Raw genomic sequence first — 17,973 nt, 5'->3', positions numbered from 1 at the left:
CCGATTGGGAAAAGGATGGGAGGAGAGGATGGGAGGAGATTCCTGTGTTCAGGATTATCACCCACCTGATATATCGCTATGCGGTACTCATCCACCAAGTAGTACTGCTGCTGCTGCTGCGGCAGTCTGGGATCAAGCGAGCGTGCTATATGCTGCGCATGCGGTGAAAATCATAGGTGACGCTCATAGAAGCGCTTCGTCACATGCGGACAAGAGGCAAGGTCTGGCCAGGATGATCGGACCGTGGCCACCCGGGTCGAGACCAATGTCAAGATCAGGACAAAAGGCACTAAGGTGACCGAGCCATTGACCATGACAACATCCCCTACGACGACGCGAGCCACCTCCTTAGAAAGAAGTCAGACCGTAAACCGACATATTTTCACTTTTAGATAAATACAACATATTTAGTTCTAGATGCGCAAATTTGTATGTAAACAGAGACCCTAAATCACGTAGGCCCGGATATATCCACAGTGGGTAGGTAGTAGCACAGTAACGACAGTCGAAGAGTTTATAAACACCAAATTAAACCTCACACGCTCACTTAGACGCCCAATTCCCATGCTTGCGACGCGATAGAAGAGAGTTTTTGTTTTATGTTTCTTATAAGGGATTAGAAATCCATAAACATTCAACGTTTTGTTAAATCTCGACATCAAAAAAGATGTCATACCGCCGACTGCTGCTTCTGCTCGAGCTTTTCGAGCTTCGCGTTGACATGCTCGACCACGGTCGATGCATTCGAGGCAGATTTTGGCGAGCAGTTCGCCACGACCTTGGCCCGGAGAGCGGCGCGGATATCCTCCACGCTGCGGTTCTTCCAGGAGGGGAGGCCGGATGTGCTTAGCGGGTAGAGGACATAGTTGTCTTCGCGGATGCTGAAGTCGTCGACCTTGGGGGCGGGGGTAGCGGTGATGATATCCAGCTCGAGGGCAATCTGTCTGCAGTAGGTATCGAGAGGCAGATCGTTTACGTCGTGGCCGAAGGGGTTCTCGATTTCGCTACCGATGGTGGCGAGTCCGAGGATAATGTAGGCAGCGACTATGACCTGTTAGAGCGAGTACTGTAGAGAATGAAAAGCGGTCTTACCAATTGATCCGGGGATGGTGATCCAGCCAAGAGAATCGTAGAGCTGGAAGGGAAGGACAAGGACATAGATCCAGGCAATCTGGGCAATGGCAATGCTGTACGCGGCAGGAAGTGGAGTATCGAGAACACGCTCGCTGCCGGTGACAACCTCGTTCAGCTGAGCAAGGTAGGTGACTGTGAGAGTTAGCAAGAAGGTTGAACCAATCATCATATCGTGACTACATACTGGCTTGAGACTGGTGAAGACTGATGGAGAGGGTGCCGTTGTTGATGACAGAGTCGACGTAGGCGGAAATATGGTTGAGCACTTCAAGGGGTAGATGTCCCAAGGGCTTGGTAGCTTTCTTGATAAGCTTCCTGGGGTTCGAGTCGGCAAACGAGACGCCCAGGTACTCGCCGGTAGCCTTCCAAAGCGACTTCTTCTTGGGTTGGAGAACGTCACGGTCGTGAGCTTCCTTGGCGAAGGTATCGAGATATCCGACTAGGCCCGCTAGGTCATCGTACCCGACATCGGGTTCAAATCGCAGCTTGTGCTTCAGAGCCACTGCAAAAGCGAGAATAAGGTTGATAGCAGTACTGATAACAGTTAACGCGCTGATCGATAAGCCAAGGATGGGTCTCATACAGCTTCCTCAAGAGGTCCACCTTTCCTTCCTCGCCATCACGCTCCGTCGTGTTGACCCAGATAGTACGAGCAAGATTTCGGGATGTCTGAATGAGCAGGGACCACGACTTTCGGCCATCGGCCCATCTACGTGATAATTAGCTTCCGAAACCTAGTATGGAACAGGCCCAAGTATAGCCATACCTTTCGTATGCTGTCGAGCTTCGGAATGAGAGCGACAGACCGACGACGAAACCGAGAACCGTGAGGAGGATGTTATCAACGGAGACTGTTCCAATCAATCAGCGAACCACCCACCAGGGCACCATCCAACGAGGCATTGCTTACGGTTATGGACATATTTGGAAAGTAGGGTTATCAAAGTCGACCAGCCGGCAACGAAGGCGATGGGAAGGATCAGTTTCGGCATGATACTGCCGTGCATACGAAGCATAATTGGCCATTTTGAGTGCTTGTCGAGGTCTCTCGGGCCGTGCTAGACAAACAACCCGTTAGCACGTCTCCAACTTGTATAGATCGAACCGGACATACGAAATACCGATCTAGATCGTCAGAGTCGCGACGATCGAACATGAACTGGGAATCTCGGGAGCTAGCAAGGTTTTCGAGGAAAGTAGGGCGCGGCGTAATGCGTTCCTGGCTGGAGTTCTTGTCGTCAATATGGTGACCGTTCGCAGCGGCGCCGTGGTGGCCAGCACGCTCTGCCACGACGGGAGCAGGGCCATCTGCAGCTGGCGCAGCAGCGTGGCCGCCAGCATCGGCTGGTGGTGCAGCGTGACCGCCTCCGTCCATTATGTAGTTTGGTAGGTGCTTTGAAGGTAGGTAGGTGAAAGAATGAAATAGGACAGTCTAGCCAGAGAGTGTCCTAGATGGTGGAATATGAAACGAGTAGAAAGAGTTAAAGGAAATCAGAAAGAAAGGATCCGGGTCAATTCATAAGCACGATTGAAAGAGAGATGTGGGAGAAAGAAGAGCTGGGGGCGAGAAGAGAAGAGGGAGGAGAAAAAAAGGTCAACGGCCAGAGAAAGCTCTAGATGGAGTCGAGGATCCTGGGCCAAGTCAGCCGCTTGGGAATTGGGATTTTTTTTCTTGACTTCAGAGCGCAATTTAACCATCTACGATGCAAGAACGCCACTTAGTAACGACTCCTGAGGACAAAGAGTCAAGGACGTATCAAATCCTGAAGGGAGGCCGTTGGGCTGCTCCGGATTTTCTGCTGTCTGGGACTCTTTGTTTCTGCAGAAAGTCCACGGTTCGCCCACCATGTGAGGTTTTTGGGAAGAGCCAGAACGAACCTTGGGACACGGCAGAAGCCGAATCCAGGCCCCTGTTTCAGAATGGAGAAGCACCCAAGCCCGCAAGCCCGCAACTTTACGCAAGTTAACCATGTTAACGGGCGAGTCTGCGCCACGCAGAGCCCAGCGTCAGACGGGAGGATCCGCCCCAGCCAAACTCCGGCCTCGATTGGCTCGACGCGGCTCGACCTTGCAATCCAGGCCTTTGGCGGGCTGCGAAAATGAAACACGAGCCAACACAACTGAACAACGCACCGCTGAGGCACTGTTCTCCAGCTGCAAGCCTGCAAGCCGACGCACAGAATCAAATTGCATGACTCACCCCTGGGCCCCAGCGATCGGCTCAATAGTGCAGTCTAAAAATGGAAGAATCGCCTATTTTTGTCTTCTCCGCGTGCATGGCCATGCCTCAATTGCCATGCGAGCTTCTGCTGCAAAAGATGAAGAGAGACTTCGGAGGCCGAACAATATCACCGCTCGTGGCAGCTGCCAGTGCCAGCAAGAATGATGACGCGGAAACGCCGGAGGATCTGGGTCTGTTTCAACGCTTGCCCGCGGTGCTGCAGAATTGGTTGGTGAAGTATTCCTTGGCGTTTTCAGGGGCCAGTGCGAGGAAAACCCCCGTTGGCCAGCTGCAGGGAAACGCTGCAGCCAACGCCTGTTGCTGCATTGCTCATTTTCGTCCGGATGCAATTTCCACGCCTGTTTCCGCTGAGCAATCCGATTATCCGGCTTTTCACGTCGATCTGTGCGGCCAACTCTTCTACCTCGGCGTCGGGTAGAGCTGCGCGAATGCCAGCAAGTGGTGTCACTACCTCGGGAGGGTAGACTTGTGAAGACCCCTTGTCACCTGTATTGGCGATATCTACGAGGCGAAGCGTCTTTGACGAAGGCGCCGCGAGGCAATCTACATTGACTGCTTGTGCCAGATTCTCTCGGCCAATCTTTTTAGCATGGATTCTGTCAAAACCAGATTTCGTTCCGAGGGCTTCAATGCGTCTCTCTCCAAAATCTTGTCGAATGGAATTGTGATTGTTGTGGCCCCACCAGTGCCTGGTATGATTGTTGTAGACGTCCCAACTTTCGAGATGGTGAGTGATGAGGTGCAACGGGCGATTCCGGGGGAAGCGCGGGTGACTGAGGCGACATTCGGTACCAAGACCCAATTCTTTACGTCTACCTTGGGAGAGTCCTGGCTGATTGCGATTGTGAGAACCGTGTTTGCACCGGCACACTCTAACCATGCATGGGCGACCGTTGTAAGGTGACCATCGGTCTCAGAGTTTCCCACCTCCAAAACAAGAGATGGCTTATGGTTCGCTGAAAAAGGACCCCAGCTGGAATCCGCTTCTTTTACCCAGTCACCGATAGTTATTGTCGTCGACCCTGAGTACTCGACTTCTTCATCAACTTGCATCGCCTGAAGCTCTTTGAAGATCAAGACATCTGTGTACCGTATCGCCTCTTCGTGTGCCCCGGCAGGCATGGTCTTAGTTATAAGGCAGTGTGTCGTCGTGTTATAGTTGATGCGCACGAAACGGCTGACTCTCGATTTGTCTGAAGCGAGCCTATCGACCGCTGACGGAGGAACACAGGTAAACAAAAGGAATTGCTCTCGCGTCCTATCCGCATTCAGATCTTGTCTGTGCAACTGAAAAAGTCTTTCCACAGAATGGTGCTCTTTTGGATAATCTGAGGACTTGAGGGTGTTGGACAAGCGGGTCAACGGGTGTTCCGCATCACTGGCCAGAGAAGACGATTCGGATTTAGAAGACGGTTCTGATTTCGAAGAGTAGTCGGATTTGGTAAACCCAGATGATGAGGACTGGGAAACGTCCGAGTTCGCACGGGAATAGTAAGCCATAGTGGACGGTCAACAGCTGTCTTGGGATGTTGAAGTTATTGAACGTGAGGAGGTTCAGAAGAGGAAGCAAGCTGGGAAGATTGCAGCTGCCTGGTGGGGTAAGTTAAGTGCCATATGATTAGGTAAGAGCTACCCATCACTTCGCTTTTTGACGTAAGCCTGTGCGGCCCCTGTTAGTCTTTCAGCGGGGTAATGAGCTCAACGTCACTCCTAAATAACGTTGAAGAGCAAGTGAACATTCAGTAGAAACAAAATAAGTATCTTTACGGACTGTTCGACAGAGCCAGAACTACTACTTGACTCTGGAGGTATCTACTCAGCAGACGAGGGAGTGTGAATTTATGATGTACTCCGTATCATTAATCATTAAGAGCCTATGCCAAAGCAAGAAACTGCGCCAGGCTCTCAAGTTGTCCGGTGACTTGGAAAAAAGAAAAAAGAAAAACCGATCTCTGTAAGGGATGTTGTTGACGTGACGACCGAGAGAGGGAAGCAGGACTGTGCCGTGGTCCCTCCCGACGATGCGACGTGCAGCCAGCCCTCGACATGGGTACTGGCTGAGAAACAGACGAGACTCCCCGAATGCCAAAGTGGCATCTTATCATTTTTTTTAGCCCTGTAGGCCTAGTAGGACTATCAGAACCAGTAGTACTCGGATCAACCGCGGACCGCGCACATACTGCAGGTCGTCTCTAGCCCTAACTCGAAGTCTTCAGCTCAGTCTATAGTCCAAGCCAGTGTTCGCTTTGATGACTTTCACAACGCTCTCCAGGGTCATTTAACATGACCAACGCATCTCTCGGGACCGTGGAGGTAATTCAAAACCAGCAGTTCTTCTCGAGTATTTGAATGCCCCTCGGGCCTCTTTCTGGGCACACATCTCGATGCTTCTTGTTTCGCGCTCTTTGTATATAGTACTAACTTGTGACTCTGGAAACATAGGTCCCGATACCTTGACATTCTGCTTGTTACGGAAGACGGCGGCAATTTTGCTTCCCCTGAGGACCTATTGGTGTGTATCGGTCCAGATGAGCGCGACTATATAGAAAAGAACGAAGGGGGGTGAGTTTGGAATCGCCGGCTTCGAAAAGACGGAGAGGACTCAGGTTCCATTATCGATGAAGTACAAGGTATGTTTTGCGCGGAACGCAGCAGAGCACCTCAGGATCTCTGAGGCTGGCAGAACAGAGTCGATTCCTGGCCGAGTTGTGGCGAGGACTAGAAATGCGACCTGGGATCTCGCATGTACCAGCATAGTAGTTCATATTCGACCATCGGTCATGACAGTCAGAGCCCAAGACGCAATACCAACATCTGTCATCCAGCCTCAAAAGATCGGCGTTTCCCTCCGAGCGAGAGTAACCATCGGAATTCAGTGCCCTTCGGCTCGCTATCGCTTTGATTCAGCGTCTTGTCAGGATCGAATCACCGCTCGGTGGCTCGCAATCCTCATTTCGAGAGAGTGCAACCAACGCCATGGACACCGCTGGCAGTATACACTAGTCATCAATCTAAACATGAGTCAACGGCGACATAGTTTTCTCTGTAGTACTCTCTCCCGGGGAAAACTTACCGCGACGTCGTGCTTCAATAACAGATATAACAGACCTGAATGGCTTTACATACATCCTATTCATGGGCAATCTATGACAACAAAAGTATAGAAGTTGGAGTCAAATATTGCACCGTCAAGGATCTAGCATTGCATGCTTTGCAAGTTGTGCGGCGGCGTATGTGTCAAAATGTCAACTCAATCGACCATATCTGCGAAAGTGTCTAAAATCACCCTTTGCAACTGTCAAGATGCGAAAGTGACCTTGGACTTGTATGATCGCTTGAATCCAACCCGATGGCATTATTGTGTAATACGCATTGGAACGCTAAAAAAAAATGCTCCACATGACTCCATCTTCCACCATAATTGACTTCTCGGAAATACACCAGACAGACCAAACCTCCAAGGGCGTAGCCTCGTCATTCCCCGCTTGGGCAATTTTTTTTTAAAAAAACGCACATTATTGCGTCGTCTATCTTTCAACCTTCGTTCATCCTCCAATGCCAGATGTCCGTCACTACGACTGCAACAATAGCTCCAGTCGAGCCCCTGCGGCTTGAAGTTACTGCTAGTAACAATGTATCAGCCCACCATGTGCCGCGGCCACCAGTGCGTGATTCACGATTGCGAAAAGTTGTTGCGCTGAGCCAGCTGTTCGCCGTGACTCTGACTGCCAGTGTCATCAATGGATTGGTTATTGTTGGCTTGCCTACAATCACCAAAGACCTTCAAATACCGTCTTCGCTTTCCTTTTGGCCATCCTCAGTGAGCAGTCTCGCTACTGCCTCGACTCTTCTGCTCGCAGGCTCCGTCGCCGACACGGTTGGTCCGCGATGGGTCGAACTGGTCGGCTGCTTTGCCAGTGGTGCTCTAATGCTCGCCCAGGGCTTTTGTCGAACAGGTCAGGAGTTGGTTGTGTTGAGAGCTCTCCAGGGAGTCGGTCTCGCGATGCACTTGGCCGCTTCAATCTCCATCGTGACGCAGCTTCTGCCCCCCGGGAGAGGCCGAAATGTTGCGTTTTCGTGCTTGGGTCTTAGCCAGCCCCTTGGATTCTCGCTGGGCCTGGTTGTCGGAGGTATCCTGGTGGACACGATTGGTTGGCGTTCGGGCTGGTACCTTGCTGGAGGCATCACCCTCTTCTTTTCCGTTGTTGGTTTGTGGGCATTACCTCGAGGTGGAACGACTCGCTACGCGGATCTTATGCATAATGTCCGGACCAAGATTGACTGGGTAGGCGCTGGCCTGGCGTCTGCATTCATGGCTTTGCTGTGCTATCTCCTGGCGTGAGTACCAAAGCATCCTGTAGAAACCTCGGAGAACTGATAAATGGACAGCGTCTTGAGCGCCAGCCCTTCTCGGATCAAGTCTGCCGAGAGCATTGTCATTTTGTGCCTCGCTGCCACGGCTCTACCATCCTTCCTTGGCTGGGCTCACCGTCAAGTCCAGAGGGGTAAACCAGCCCTTATCCCAAACTCGCTATGGCGGAACACGGCCTTCTCCAGCATTTGCGCGACAATCGCCATGTCTAACGCAGTCATTAACTCCATGGAGCTTTTTGCTAGCTTGTTGTATGTTCCAGTCCACGCGTAATTCTTCTCCCTCGCATCAATTGACCACCCGATAGCTTCCAGGAAGTCCAGCACCTATCCGCGCTCGACGCATCCATCCGCATTCTCCCCAGTCTCGTCGTCGGTGTTCTCCTAAACCTTGTAATTGGTATCTTCGTGCACAAGGTCCCCGCCGTCTGGATCGTAACTATCACATCGATCCTATGCGCTGGGTCCCCACTCCTCATGGCGGTAGTGCAGCCCTCCTGGCCATACTGGGGTAACGCCTTTGTTGCACAGCTTCTGCAACCCGTCAGCTTCGACGCTCTCTATACTGTTGGTCTCATTGTCATCACGAATAGTTTCCCAGATGATACACAGGCACTCGCGGGCGCAGTCTTCAACACGGCGGCGCAATTTGGAAGTGCTCTGGGTCTGGCTATTTTGCAGGTCATCTCGACTGTCGTGACGGACAAGCGGGATGACGAATCGGCGGAGGCCCTGATGGCTGGGTACCGGGCGAGTTTCTGGACTATGTTTGGGTTCATGATTTTGTGTACGGTGGTTGGATTTTTCGGGTTGAGGAAGGCTGGCAAGGTTGGTTTGAAGAGGGACTGAAGAGGCGAAAGCCGCCGTGCTCCAGAAGCTGCATTGTTATGGGGGGATGACACAGCAAACAGGCAGAAATTGGTGCTTGGTGTTGTTTCACACCCCGCGGCTATGTACTGTGAATTTGCAAAAGTGTTTTCAATGTCCAGCAACTTGGCGTGATATATGTATATATACATCTCTCTGAGATTCGAGGAGCAAAATAGGGTCTTTCGGCGAACCTAAACCTAACCGTAATTCGGAATCTGGTGGTATGATTTGGCCTCCAGACAGGCGGGTACTCATACTCAGGACGTCGTTGGAATCAGGGCGGCATTGGGATAGATGGCTGCTTGAGTCTTCCGGGAACAAACATTCAACAGGGCTATAAAGCAAAGGTGTCGTTTCCGGAACAACAACCCCCCGATGGTCTAGTTGGATATGGCGTTCGGCTGTAATGGAAACAATCTTTGTAACCGAAAGGTCGCCGGCTCGATTCCGGCTCGGGGGACGAACAAGTTCACTTTTTTTTTTTAAAAAACTTTTTGACAACTTGAATACTAAAACTCGATGGTCAAAAGGTCTCGCTCGACAAACCCTAACTAAGAAGGACCAGCCATTGTTGTGTTAAATTTTCTTTTCTTCCACCAGTTAATTTTCAATGTCTTTGCAGCGTGCGGATTGCGACCACCGATGCCTCTCAAGACTAAATTAGTCCCCGAACATCTCTACAAGACCTATAGATCGGCTTGCCACTACCACTTGATGGGATCCTAAGGCTCCGACTGGAACAGTAGGTGGCTGAGACTGGGCTGTCTCGTTTTCCGTGGCCGCCTTGATCAGACCCTAGCCGGGCGAGACACTCGGGCTCATTGGATATGGCATCGTCTGTGAGACGTGCCTAGGTATTGGGGCTGGGCGAAGACAAGGTTGTATGTTGTAGCGGAGTCTGTTCAGGAACCAGACGGTTTACCCTTAACCACTTGGCGACTGGGGGTTCTAATATATATCAATGCCGTAGACGAAGGGCTCCTCCTCCTTGAAAGAACAAGAACAAAAGCAGTATACAAAGATGGAATGCTCGCTCCTGCAGCAGTCTAGTAAGTACATTTTCTCCCATGTGCATCATCTAGTAGCGAAGATTCCTTGCATCAGCACAATGGTGGATAGGTAGTCATCCATTGCATCGAGTGGTGTAGGGCTGGAAATGAAGCCCTAAAGAAATCCAAGTCACTAAATCTCGCGACCCAGTCCATAAATCCCCGGATGGTGTAGTTGGTTTATCGCGTCTGACTGTAATGGATATCTATTTGTGATCAGAATGTCGCCAGTTCGATTCTGGCTCTGGGGATCTATATAATATACCTTTTGCTATTTTTATATATATATATATATTTTTTTTTTGCGAGACCATCCATCGGCCAGCGTTGCGGCATATCCCAGTGCCTGATAGTGCTATCGCGTCTGGCCACGCGAGTAACGATGATCTTTTTGTCAGTTGATTTGCAATCAGATCAAGGGGCGCCTAAAAACAAAAAGAGAAAAGACAGTGTGAAAAGGACTCGAGAAAAGTGGATGGCCAAGAGATGGCGAAGACGGGAGCTTTTGAGGGCAAAAAAAAATGAGAACTCCCCCGAGCCGGAATCGAGCCGGCGACCTTTCGGTTACAAAGATTGTTTCTATTACAGCCGAACGCCATATCCAACTAGACCATCGGGGGTGGTGTTCATGACGGCTTACATTTGCTTTGAGCATATCAGCGCGCGCAAGAGCTCGATTGCGTCCAGATCCTCAACGATTGTTGATGAAGGTACATTAGGGATCTACTCCGTAGTGCTCCCTGCTACCGGCTTCTCATTTTTGTTGTTGAATGTAATATAACAATAATATAGCATAGGGACCTTGTATGCAGCCAATTCTATAGTTTCATATGTTTCAATCCCGGATCAGGGGCATGGGTTACTGGACCGACTTCGTTCTGGACTGATACTTGACGGCTCTTCTCTTCTGCTGTTACCGTTTTGAGAGCAAAGCTACCTACGCTTTCCAGCGCCTAATTCATGCGGTCCGGTGGGTGACAGAGATGAGTTGACTTGAGTTGAAATCGGCCGGATTCTGAGATAACTGGAAGATGCTATCCCTATGCTCGGACAGCGCAACTTCAGCAAAGGTTGCCGAGTGTGCTGTTTCACCTTTCGACCGTTGATAGTGGCAAACAGATTTAAGGTTTTATATTGTTATCCCCGGATGGTGTAGTTGGTTTATCGCGTCTGACTGTAATATTACTTTGGAATCAGAATGTCGCCAGTTCGATTCTGGCTCTGGGGATCATTTTTTTTTTCTTCTTGCCCGCCCATCCTGTTCCTGGGACTGCCCTACCTTATTAGCCACACCACGGGGGACTCAAGACACCGGCACTTATGGAATCGTATGCCGATGTTGATCACGTCTACAACATCTCCGCATTGATACACCTCGGTGCCATCTCTCGAGCCTGCACTCTCACCACCCGGAGCCGACGTCCAGTTGACAAAAGTGATATCCGTACTGCAGTCCGATCACCTCGGCACTTCAATCAGCCTCCCAGTCTTCATCAGTGTCAGTACATAAACTTACTTTATTGGCCGCTCGGACTGAAACCCACCGACATTAGTGTGAAACCATCAAACTCTATCGCCGTTCCAGAACCTCAGCAAGTCCAGTAACTCGAAGAAACGTGCGAAGGCGTCCAAAAACGTAATTTCCGATCCCTGCAAGAGAACGAGTCGCGGTTCCATTCGCTCCGGGTGTTTCATGTGAAGATGCAGTGCAACCGAAGGCCTTCAAGAGTCCATTGCGCAGTATTCATGATCCATTATTGATTTAATACAAATTTAAAGGGTATATCCGCCCATATATCGCCCCGTAGAGCTCATTATATATAAAACATAGGAGAAAGAAGCGAATGAATATTATTACACTGATTCGTTAGCCCGGCTGGGAGGAATACCCCTCGGAATGCTCCTGACCGAGGGCGAAGGGGGGGTTATTGATCTCTCGCTGGCGGAGGAGGCGTGGAAGATTCCGCTTCCGTTGGTTAGGTGTATCTCGTCTGCTTGCTTCGGGTAGTTGCGGTCCGTAGATATGTCATAGGCGTTCCCGATGGACTGGTCTTTGCGAGATTCGGAGTATGTCTTCATCTCCACTGTGCGGAACACTTCTAGTCGTTCGGCTGGAGTCTCCCCTTGGGAGGCGAAATGGCGCGAAGTTCTGGATTGTTTTGACGCATCTGTTGTTGATCGTATTTTCCAGGATAGCTTCAAGGAGCGACTCTGGCGGTTGGAACCGTATCGGTGGGTAGAGCCGAGCAGGCGGGGAAGGAAGAATGTGACCAAGGGTCGTAGCGCAGGAGCTGAGGTGCAGATCTAAGAAGGTCAGCGACGGTTTAAGGCGTGACGTGCTTGGAAAGGCGTTCACGTACCAAACCAAGGTTGATTTCCACCGTTGCTGCGAGGAGAACAGGCCACCCCTCCCATGTAGTGTCATACGACGCGATCATACTCTTCCAAACATAGACTGTTCGGATTGATCCGGCGATATCGACCACGATTCCCAAAGCGAAAATAGAGATCACAGCAACACGCTGCCGTGTGGGTAGTTTCAGGTTCCAGATCAAAGGCATTGGCAGGATGGTTACGAGAACATCAGTGAAGATGTTGATGACGCTGGCAGAGAACACGATCGCTCCGTCATTGAGGCACCGGTACGAGTACTGCGGCTCCAAGTCCCAATAGGCATGAATCGGACTTCGTAAATTAGAACAAATGCATTGTCACGAGGGGATGGCGAACTCACAGGCACTGGAATATACTAAAGAGTATAAAAAGCGCACTCGACAGTCCCACAACGACCATGCCTACTATCATCCCGATATTATAAGGCGAAGAGAGACCTTTGCTTCCAGCACCGAGCAGCCGCTTGCAGAACCATAGTAGGGAAAGTTTGGTTATAGAGCACGACAAGGAGAAGAGTATTTGGAAGGTGAGATTCAGCTTCGAGACCGTCGGGAGCCAATCTAGCGGTATGTCCCAGATATGGCGGTTCCAGCCCCATTGTTGTTCTGCCACAGACAACACAGCGCCCATGGCAATTGCAAAGCCCTATTATCAGTCAGGTATAGATCCGATGTAGTATGTCGAGCGGAAGCACGAACAAGACCAAAGATGATGAGCACATCGTCTAGCCCAGCTGTACAGGTTATCCTTAGCCGGGTGTAGATTCGAAGAATGGTGACGAGCGTAGATAAGATCAAGCAAATGATGGTCACTATGAGTACCGCATTTCCACGGGTGGCAGGGTTTGTGTAGTTCGGCGTCGGCCAGGTCAAAAGAACTTCGCTGGGAGGAAGTTGCATGTTCACGATCAATGTCCGGCGGCCAGTAATAGTAATCCGTGTGCGAGTATTCAAGTATGGGCAGTAGATGGGAATCTCTGATCAACTCAGGTTATTATCGGTTGGGCTCTGGAATCGGCAACCCGGATAGTATCAGGACGACAGTCATCTCAGCGCATAATCGAGAAGAGTCGAGTACAGGCACGCAACGAAGCCACAAAGTCGAGAGAGCCTACATCGATGCAGGGTAACAAGGGTGCATTAAATCCTTCTGAGCTGAGGTGTGCCTGGGATGGGTGGGGTGTCCAGGCCAGGGCCAGGAATTGGAGGAAACTCAATAGTGTAAAGAGGATCCACGGATGCCCTGCAAGTCGCACAATCGCTCTTGTTCACTTCCCGCCGCACCGCGCGAAATCCCAATGGCTGTTTCTGGCCGCAATCATCAGATGAGGAGCTGACGGCTCGAGGTTATCTCCTCCAATCGATGAGCGATGTGCATCTCCAACCCATGTTGGTGACTGCGGAAGCAGCAAGTATAGTGGCTAGCAAAGGCTCCTCCCCACTTAATTCGCGGATACGATAGGCAAATGGGACCCGTAGTTCACAGCATTCTCCACTACTGGCGATTTATCGGAGTATGATCGCGGGGAGCACGAGGTATTATTATTGAGGCAATTGAGTCGACTGGTCCTAAATGCGTAAACGTATCCCTGGGTTCTTTCGTTCCTGGCCCGCCGAACTCGTCTAACCGAAAAAATTTGATGAGCGAGAGGTTTCTGATTCGGTCAAGCTGATGAGCCAGACTCGGAGAGACGGAGGGGGTACGGAGCATTTGCGTAAGCCCTGGTTAGAGCCCCTTGAGAAGCTTAGCCGGGGCCTCTTGAAACCGAGGCCAGGCCAATCAGACAACAATTCATATTCCAGCTGAAATCCAGTGAAAGATGGATTTGGAATGGACAAGGCTCGCTTAGAAGATCTGGCAGTAGTAGTGGCGAGATTTTGTGGCGACCTCGGGGTCATTTCGAGCTCGCCGCTGGCCCGCTCAGGCTACCCCGCGGCGGTCGTAGTCGCCCTGTGTGCTGCGCAGTGCGAACAGTCCGAGGAAGAGCTTAAAAGTTGGCTGGCCCAAAGAATAAGAAATCGTCAGGGAACCCTGGTCCTGCCACCTGGCAACAACTAAAACGCGCCCGAGGCTTACTTTGGCCTAGGGCATCCTTCATTCGTGCGAAGGATTGGGCCATGCTTCTTGGCTGCGTCTGACAGCACCAAAAGACCCTAAACAAGCACATAATTGCCGCTCGCTAATGCTGGGCCCCGAATTTTGGAGATGTGATGGATTGACTCTTGGAGGGTGATTCCATCTCTTCAGGCTGTCCTAATTTTCGAGCACATCGCCGTTTGCGGAAAAAGAAAACAAGCTCAAAGTGCCCGAATTATTCGTTCCTAAGCTTTATGGGCACGTCATCGAGGAAAACGAGGCATTTGATCTTTATGATACGTGCCGTCGATGTCTCCCAAAAGTCAGGAATCAATATCAAGGTGATCATAATGAGATATGATATCAACACCCGGAGCCTCTGGCCCAGATCAGCGGCTCCAAAAGCTGCTTAATCACCACATCTATACCTTAAAGCTAAAGGTTCCAGATTCAACCATGGATTCAGCACAGCAATTATGTCTTTTGCTAATTCTCGACGAGCTATTTTGAACGATCCTCCTCGAAACCTTCCGCTGCCGAAGATCAGAATATCTGGAACCTACGTCTTCATGATGTCTTCTCAGCTTTTCCTGTTCAGAAAGAAATGGCGCCTTTCCGTGGTTTCTATCAACATCTCCCTTCGACCGTTTGCTGAAAACCGGACGTGCGGCTTTTTCTATGTGCGAGTCGATGCATCGCTGGGCAGATACAAGCACTTCGCGACGGGTTGGGAGTACAACATATCGGTTTGAATGACTTGTGCAACGTCCAGTATGTTGGCAATACCGGCATGTGTTGTCAATCGCTGCCGACATCTATCTATTTGTCTACTTCCGAGGATTGATTGAGCATAGGACTTTTCCCCCGGATTGATCTCCCACCAGTGCAGTAATACCGGTATAACGCCTGGGCCAAAGTGCAATACCTCTACAGTGGCTTCCCTACAACTACAACTTGAAGTTGAAAGCCGAGACGGTGGCCTTGAAAGTGAGCAGATTTGAACAATCCTACGTGACTTTATGATAAATCAGTGGGACTAAGACGGAAACATCACTCAATCCATGCGATTGATCAGGTCTACACCTACTTGACCAGGAAAGCTGTCAGCTACCCTGGGTGCAGATCGCAACTGCCCAACACTGAATCGTCGTACTTCAAACCAGCCCAGTGAGCTTAGAATCTACGAGAACCTATTTTTTATATCTACTACATCAGCTCAATGCGTCAGGTTTCAAGGTTTACACACACGAGTCATGCTTGAACATCTCAGAAAAAAAGTTTACAGGAAGCCTTTTTTTGTTAGCATTCCAGTCCCATGAGCGGAACCTCATCAGGCTGTCGTACATAATCATCCTCGATCAGACTTTTTGATCAGTGCTCGCTAGTCCGAAGAAACGACTTTTATCCTTCTATTAGCTGTTTCTTTGAAACCTTCACAGTCAATATACAAGAAGTTGTTCTCTATACTTACGGAAATGAATCCCGACACTAGTCTTATCTATCCCCTCTTATAGTATTTAGCGTCCGTTTTAGCCCTAAAGAACATATTTAGACACATGTCGATCGCTTTTATACACTGTACAAGTTACAAGGAGTATCTATTGAGTGAATACTATCAGTATCGCCCCGAAACATTGCGTAGCATCTGAAGAGGAAAGAGGGAGTGGTATCATTTGGCGAAAATCTTGCTGTTTCAAACTGCTTGCTTTCCATCACGAAGTCTTCAGCTTAGTACTTAAAGGCTTAATCTATGCACGAAGATACATCGCTACTGCCCCATTGCCAGAACATGGAGATCTCAAGGCTTATTGGCGCCTCGCGCTCAAAGTACTGCTATATACCCCCACGTTCAAAGTCTGCCATGATCGCTTGAAGATGCCAAGCCGCGCAAGCCGGGTTACCCTACGACGTGTCAACGCGTGTGGCGTTCTTATACGAGAGTCGGCCAGCCGTGAAGTATATCTGGAAACATGGCCTATCATACTCTCGATGTGGCAGGTAACTATTTCCAGTTCTAGAACTGTGGATGTAACTGAGCTATGTTGGTATAAAGCCGCTCTTTTCTCCCATCGTAACTGGGTAAGATATTAGTCGGCAGAAAAGTAGCTTATTCTTGACGTTGGAGATTAAATAGTCTGATCTCCCTCTCATCACACGCCTATATCTCCACATCTCGCGAATCTGTATGGTTGACTTATCTTTACTATGAAGGCTTCCACATCAGTACTCTCTCTCGGGCTGCTTGCCTCAACTGTTATGGCTATTAATATGGTGAGGATGTCGGAATTCATACAACTGAGATAGCCCTGATCTGACAGATTTTGAACAGGACGTACAGCAAAATGGCCAATGGAACCTCGTGACCGTCCAGCAAGGAGAGTGCGAGGACTTTGACACTGGGTAAGCAAAAGTTCTACTCATCTCAAAAGTGGGGAGGACTGACTTCTGTCTACATCAGCGTCACACAAGTAAACCTTGACCCTAGCTCCAACAATCAAAGAGCCTTCCGGTGCATCTTTTACCAGTGAGTTTTCCTGCGGAAATGATACATTATTCTGCATGAGAAAATCTAACAAATCTGAAGAGAAAGCGAATGTCAGGGTTCTGTGACGGCCGTGGTGGCTTCGAATCATCCTCTTAGTGGAGTTTTCAGCCCCATCGCTCTTTCTGTGATTTGTCTCAATATGTAGGGTTGAGATTATGTGTCCATGGAATATGAAGTGGATTTGCGTTTCAAGACGTCTACTGCCACAAGAACCTAGGACTGAAAGTGGCCACAGACAACGTGGGATGCCACCCCTGGCTATGTTGACCACGATAGTGAGGCGCTGGCGGCTAAACAGACCCAGTTATCGTCCGAAATAAAGTCTCTGTTGCATTTGAGTATTTATGAGCTGAAGCGTTTGTTGCCAGTGCGTGTTGTACCCGTAACCCGTGCTGTATACCTGTGTCTTTCTTCAGCTCGGTCCGGCGAGAGACTTATCTATCCCAGGGAGACCAGCCAGATCTGCGCCCCGGCAATCTTCGAAAGTTGACATGATGGACATGGTACGATGGGTGCAGGATCGCTATAGCCGACATGATAGGTGTGTTGCAGCTCAGACAGAGGGCTGAAGAGGCGGAACCTCCTATAGAGAAAAGCCATCGTGTTGAACACAGCATGAGTGGGAAGCATGCAAAGCGAATGCAGCAAAAGTCATAAATACCTGCAGTTTGTTGATATTTCCAACAGGTGGACCGTTAGCTTGAAATGGTTGGTGTGTAGTATGCGCCACGTTTCGTGTCAGGTGCTGTACCGATGAGTGCAGGGTAATAGTTACCGACTCCATGAGGCTGCATTATCGCCAGGACCCCGGATTTACCCCACAGATTCGTCCATACATCCTATGATGAGGCATTGCCCGTTCCCGATATAGCCTCCGACTATCCATTCCCTTGCGTTCCGCTCCTAGAGAATTGAGGTCATGTTTCTAGCTTGTCATGGTGGAGTGCTTGAGAGCTAGGACGAGAGGCAATAACCTTCGCGAAGCAATACTGGTTTTCTTGGGATCAGAAAGGCAACCCTGGAAGGAGTTCATAGCGCTGGTACTCGAGATAGATGTTAGCTAGTAACGTGCGTCGAGAAGCGAATCTGTGGTGAGATGAAGAGGACGAGACATTATCACCATAGATGACACCAGCGGATGAAGACTGCCGCGTGCTGACAACAGCTTTAGGCATCTGGTTCCGAAATCCAATGGCAAGAGGCTCGGCGACAGTTAGTGCGCAGTAGCTGTCCCGCATTCTCGATAAGAAAAGTAAACCGACTTGAGCACTCGCGCCGGAGGGTGGATTCGC

At 50.0% G+C, this 17,973-nt stretch overlaps 5 protein-coding genes and 4 non-coding genes across 9 annotated transcripts; 5 read left to right on the top strand and 4 right to left on the bottom strand.

Moving 5' to 3' along the window:
• Positions 1-319: 319 nt before the first annotated feature.
• BJX68DRAFT_31349 (UPF0187 domain membrane protein) lies at positions 320-2,670 on the bottom strand. The gene is made up of 7 exons (XM_071048960.1): positions 2,249-2,670; positions 2,045-2,192; positions 1,901-1,985; positions 1,718-1,843; positions 1,319-1,668; positions 1,093-1,266; positions 320-1,044 (listed from the first exon to the last, which is right to left on the bottom strand). The coding sequence occupies exons 1-7, from the start codon at positions 2,507-2,509 to the stop codon at positions 671-673; spliced, it is 1,518 nt and encodes a 505-aa protein (XP_070901528.1). The 5' UTR covers positions 2,510-2,670; the 3' UTR covers positions 320-670.
• Positions 2,671-3,856: 1,186 nt separating this feature from the next.
• BJX68DRAFT_31346 (uncharacterized protein) lies at positions 3,857-5,034 on the bottom strand. Its single transcript, XM_071048959.1, has one exon. It carries the CDS (start codon positions 4,874-4,876, stop codon positions 3,920-3,922), a length of 957 nt encoding a protein of 318 aa, XP_070901527.1. The 5' UTR covers positions 4,877-5,034; the 3' UTR covers positions 3,857-3,919.
• A 1,792-nt stretch (positions 5,035-6,826) lies between these two features.
• On the top strand, positions 6,827-8,807 carry BJX68DRAFT_232216 (putative MFS transporter). The gene is made up of 3 exons (XM_071039459.1): positions 6,827-7,714; positions 7,766-7,999; positions 8,056-8,807. Exons 1-3 carry the CDS (start codon positions 6,939-6,941, stop codon positions 8,594-8,596), a joined length of 1,551 nt encoding a protein of 516 aa, XP_070901526.1. The 5' UTR covers positions 6,827-6,938; the 3' UTR covers positions 8,597-8,807.
• Positions 8,808-8,986: 179 nt separating this feature from the next.
• Positions 8,987-9,077, top strand: BJX68DRAFT_t57. Its single transcript has one exon. It is a non-coding gene; the product is annotated as a tRNA-Tyr (tRNA).
• Positions 9,078-9,826: 749 nt separating this feature from the next.
• Positions 9,827-9,917, top strand: BJX68DRAFT_t58. The gene has a single exon. It is a non-coding gene; the product is annotated as a tRNA-Tyr (tRNA).
• A 278-nt stretch (positions 9,918-10,195) lies between these two features.
• On the bottom strand, positions 10,196-10,286 carry BJX68DRAFT_t51. The gene has a single exon. It is a non-coding gene; the product is annotated as a tRNA-Tyr (tRNA).
• Positions 10,287-10,807: 521 nt separating this feature from the next.
• On the top strand, positions 10,808-10,894 carry BJX68DRAFT_t59. The gene has a single exon. It is a non-coding gene; the product is annotated as a tRNA-Tyr (tRNA).
• Positions 10,895-11,442: 548 nt separating this feature from the next.
• On the bottom strand, positions 11,443-13,068 carry BJX68DRAFT_31318 (uncharacterized protein). Its single transcript, XM_071048958.1, has 4 exons — positions 12,759-13,068; positions 12,401-12,705; positions 12,027-12,351; positions 11,443-11,970 (listed from the first exon to the last, which is right to left on the bottom strand). Exons 1-4 carry the CDS (start codon positions 12,957-12,959, stop codon positions 11,521-11,523), a joined length of 1,281 nt encoding a protein of 426 aa, XP_070901525.1. The 5' UTR covers positions 12,960-13,068; the 3' UTR covers positions 11,443-11,520.
• Positions 13,069-16,341: 3,273 nt separating this feature from the next.
• On the top strand, positions 16,342-16,664 carry BJX68DRAFT_264560 (uncharacterized protein; the record flags this gene model as incomplete). Its single annotated transcript, XM_071044984.1, has 3 exons — positions 16,342-16,407; positions 16,466-16,536; positions 16,595-16,664. 3 exons carry the CDS (start codon positions 16,342-16,344, stop codon positions 16,662-16,664), a joined length of 207 nt encoding a protein of 68 aa, XP_070901524.1.
• Positions 16,665-17,973: the final 1,309 nt, after the last annotated feature.

The sequence above is a fragment of the Aspergillus pseudodeflectus genome (assembly GCF_044049435.1).
Source record: "Aspergillus pseudodeflectus strain CBS 756.74 chromosome Unknown BJX68scaffold_11, whole genome shotgun sequence".
NCBI lineage: Eukaryota > Fungi > Ascomycota > Eurotiomycetes > Eurotiales > Aspergillaceae > Aspergillus > Aspergillus pseudodeflectus.
The sequence above is the reverse complement of the archived record's forward strand: the minus strand, read 5'-3'. Positions and strand labels throughout refer to the sequence as shown.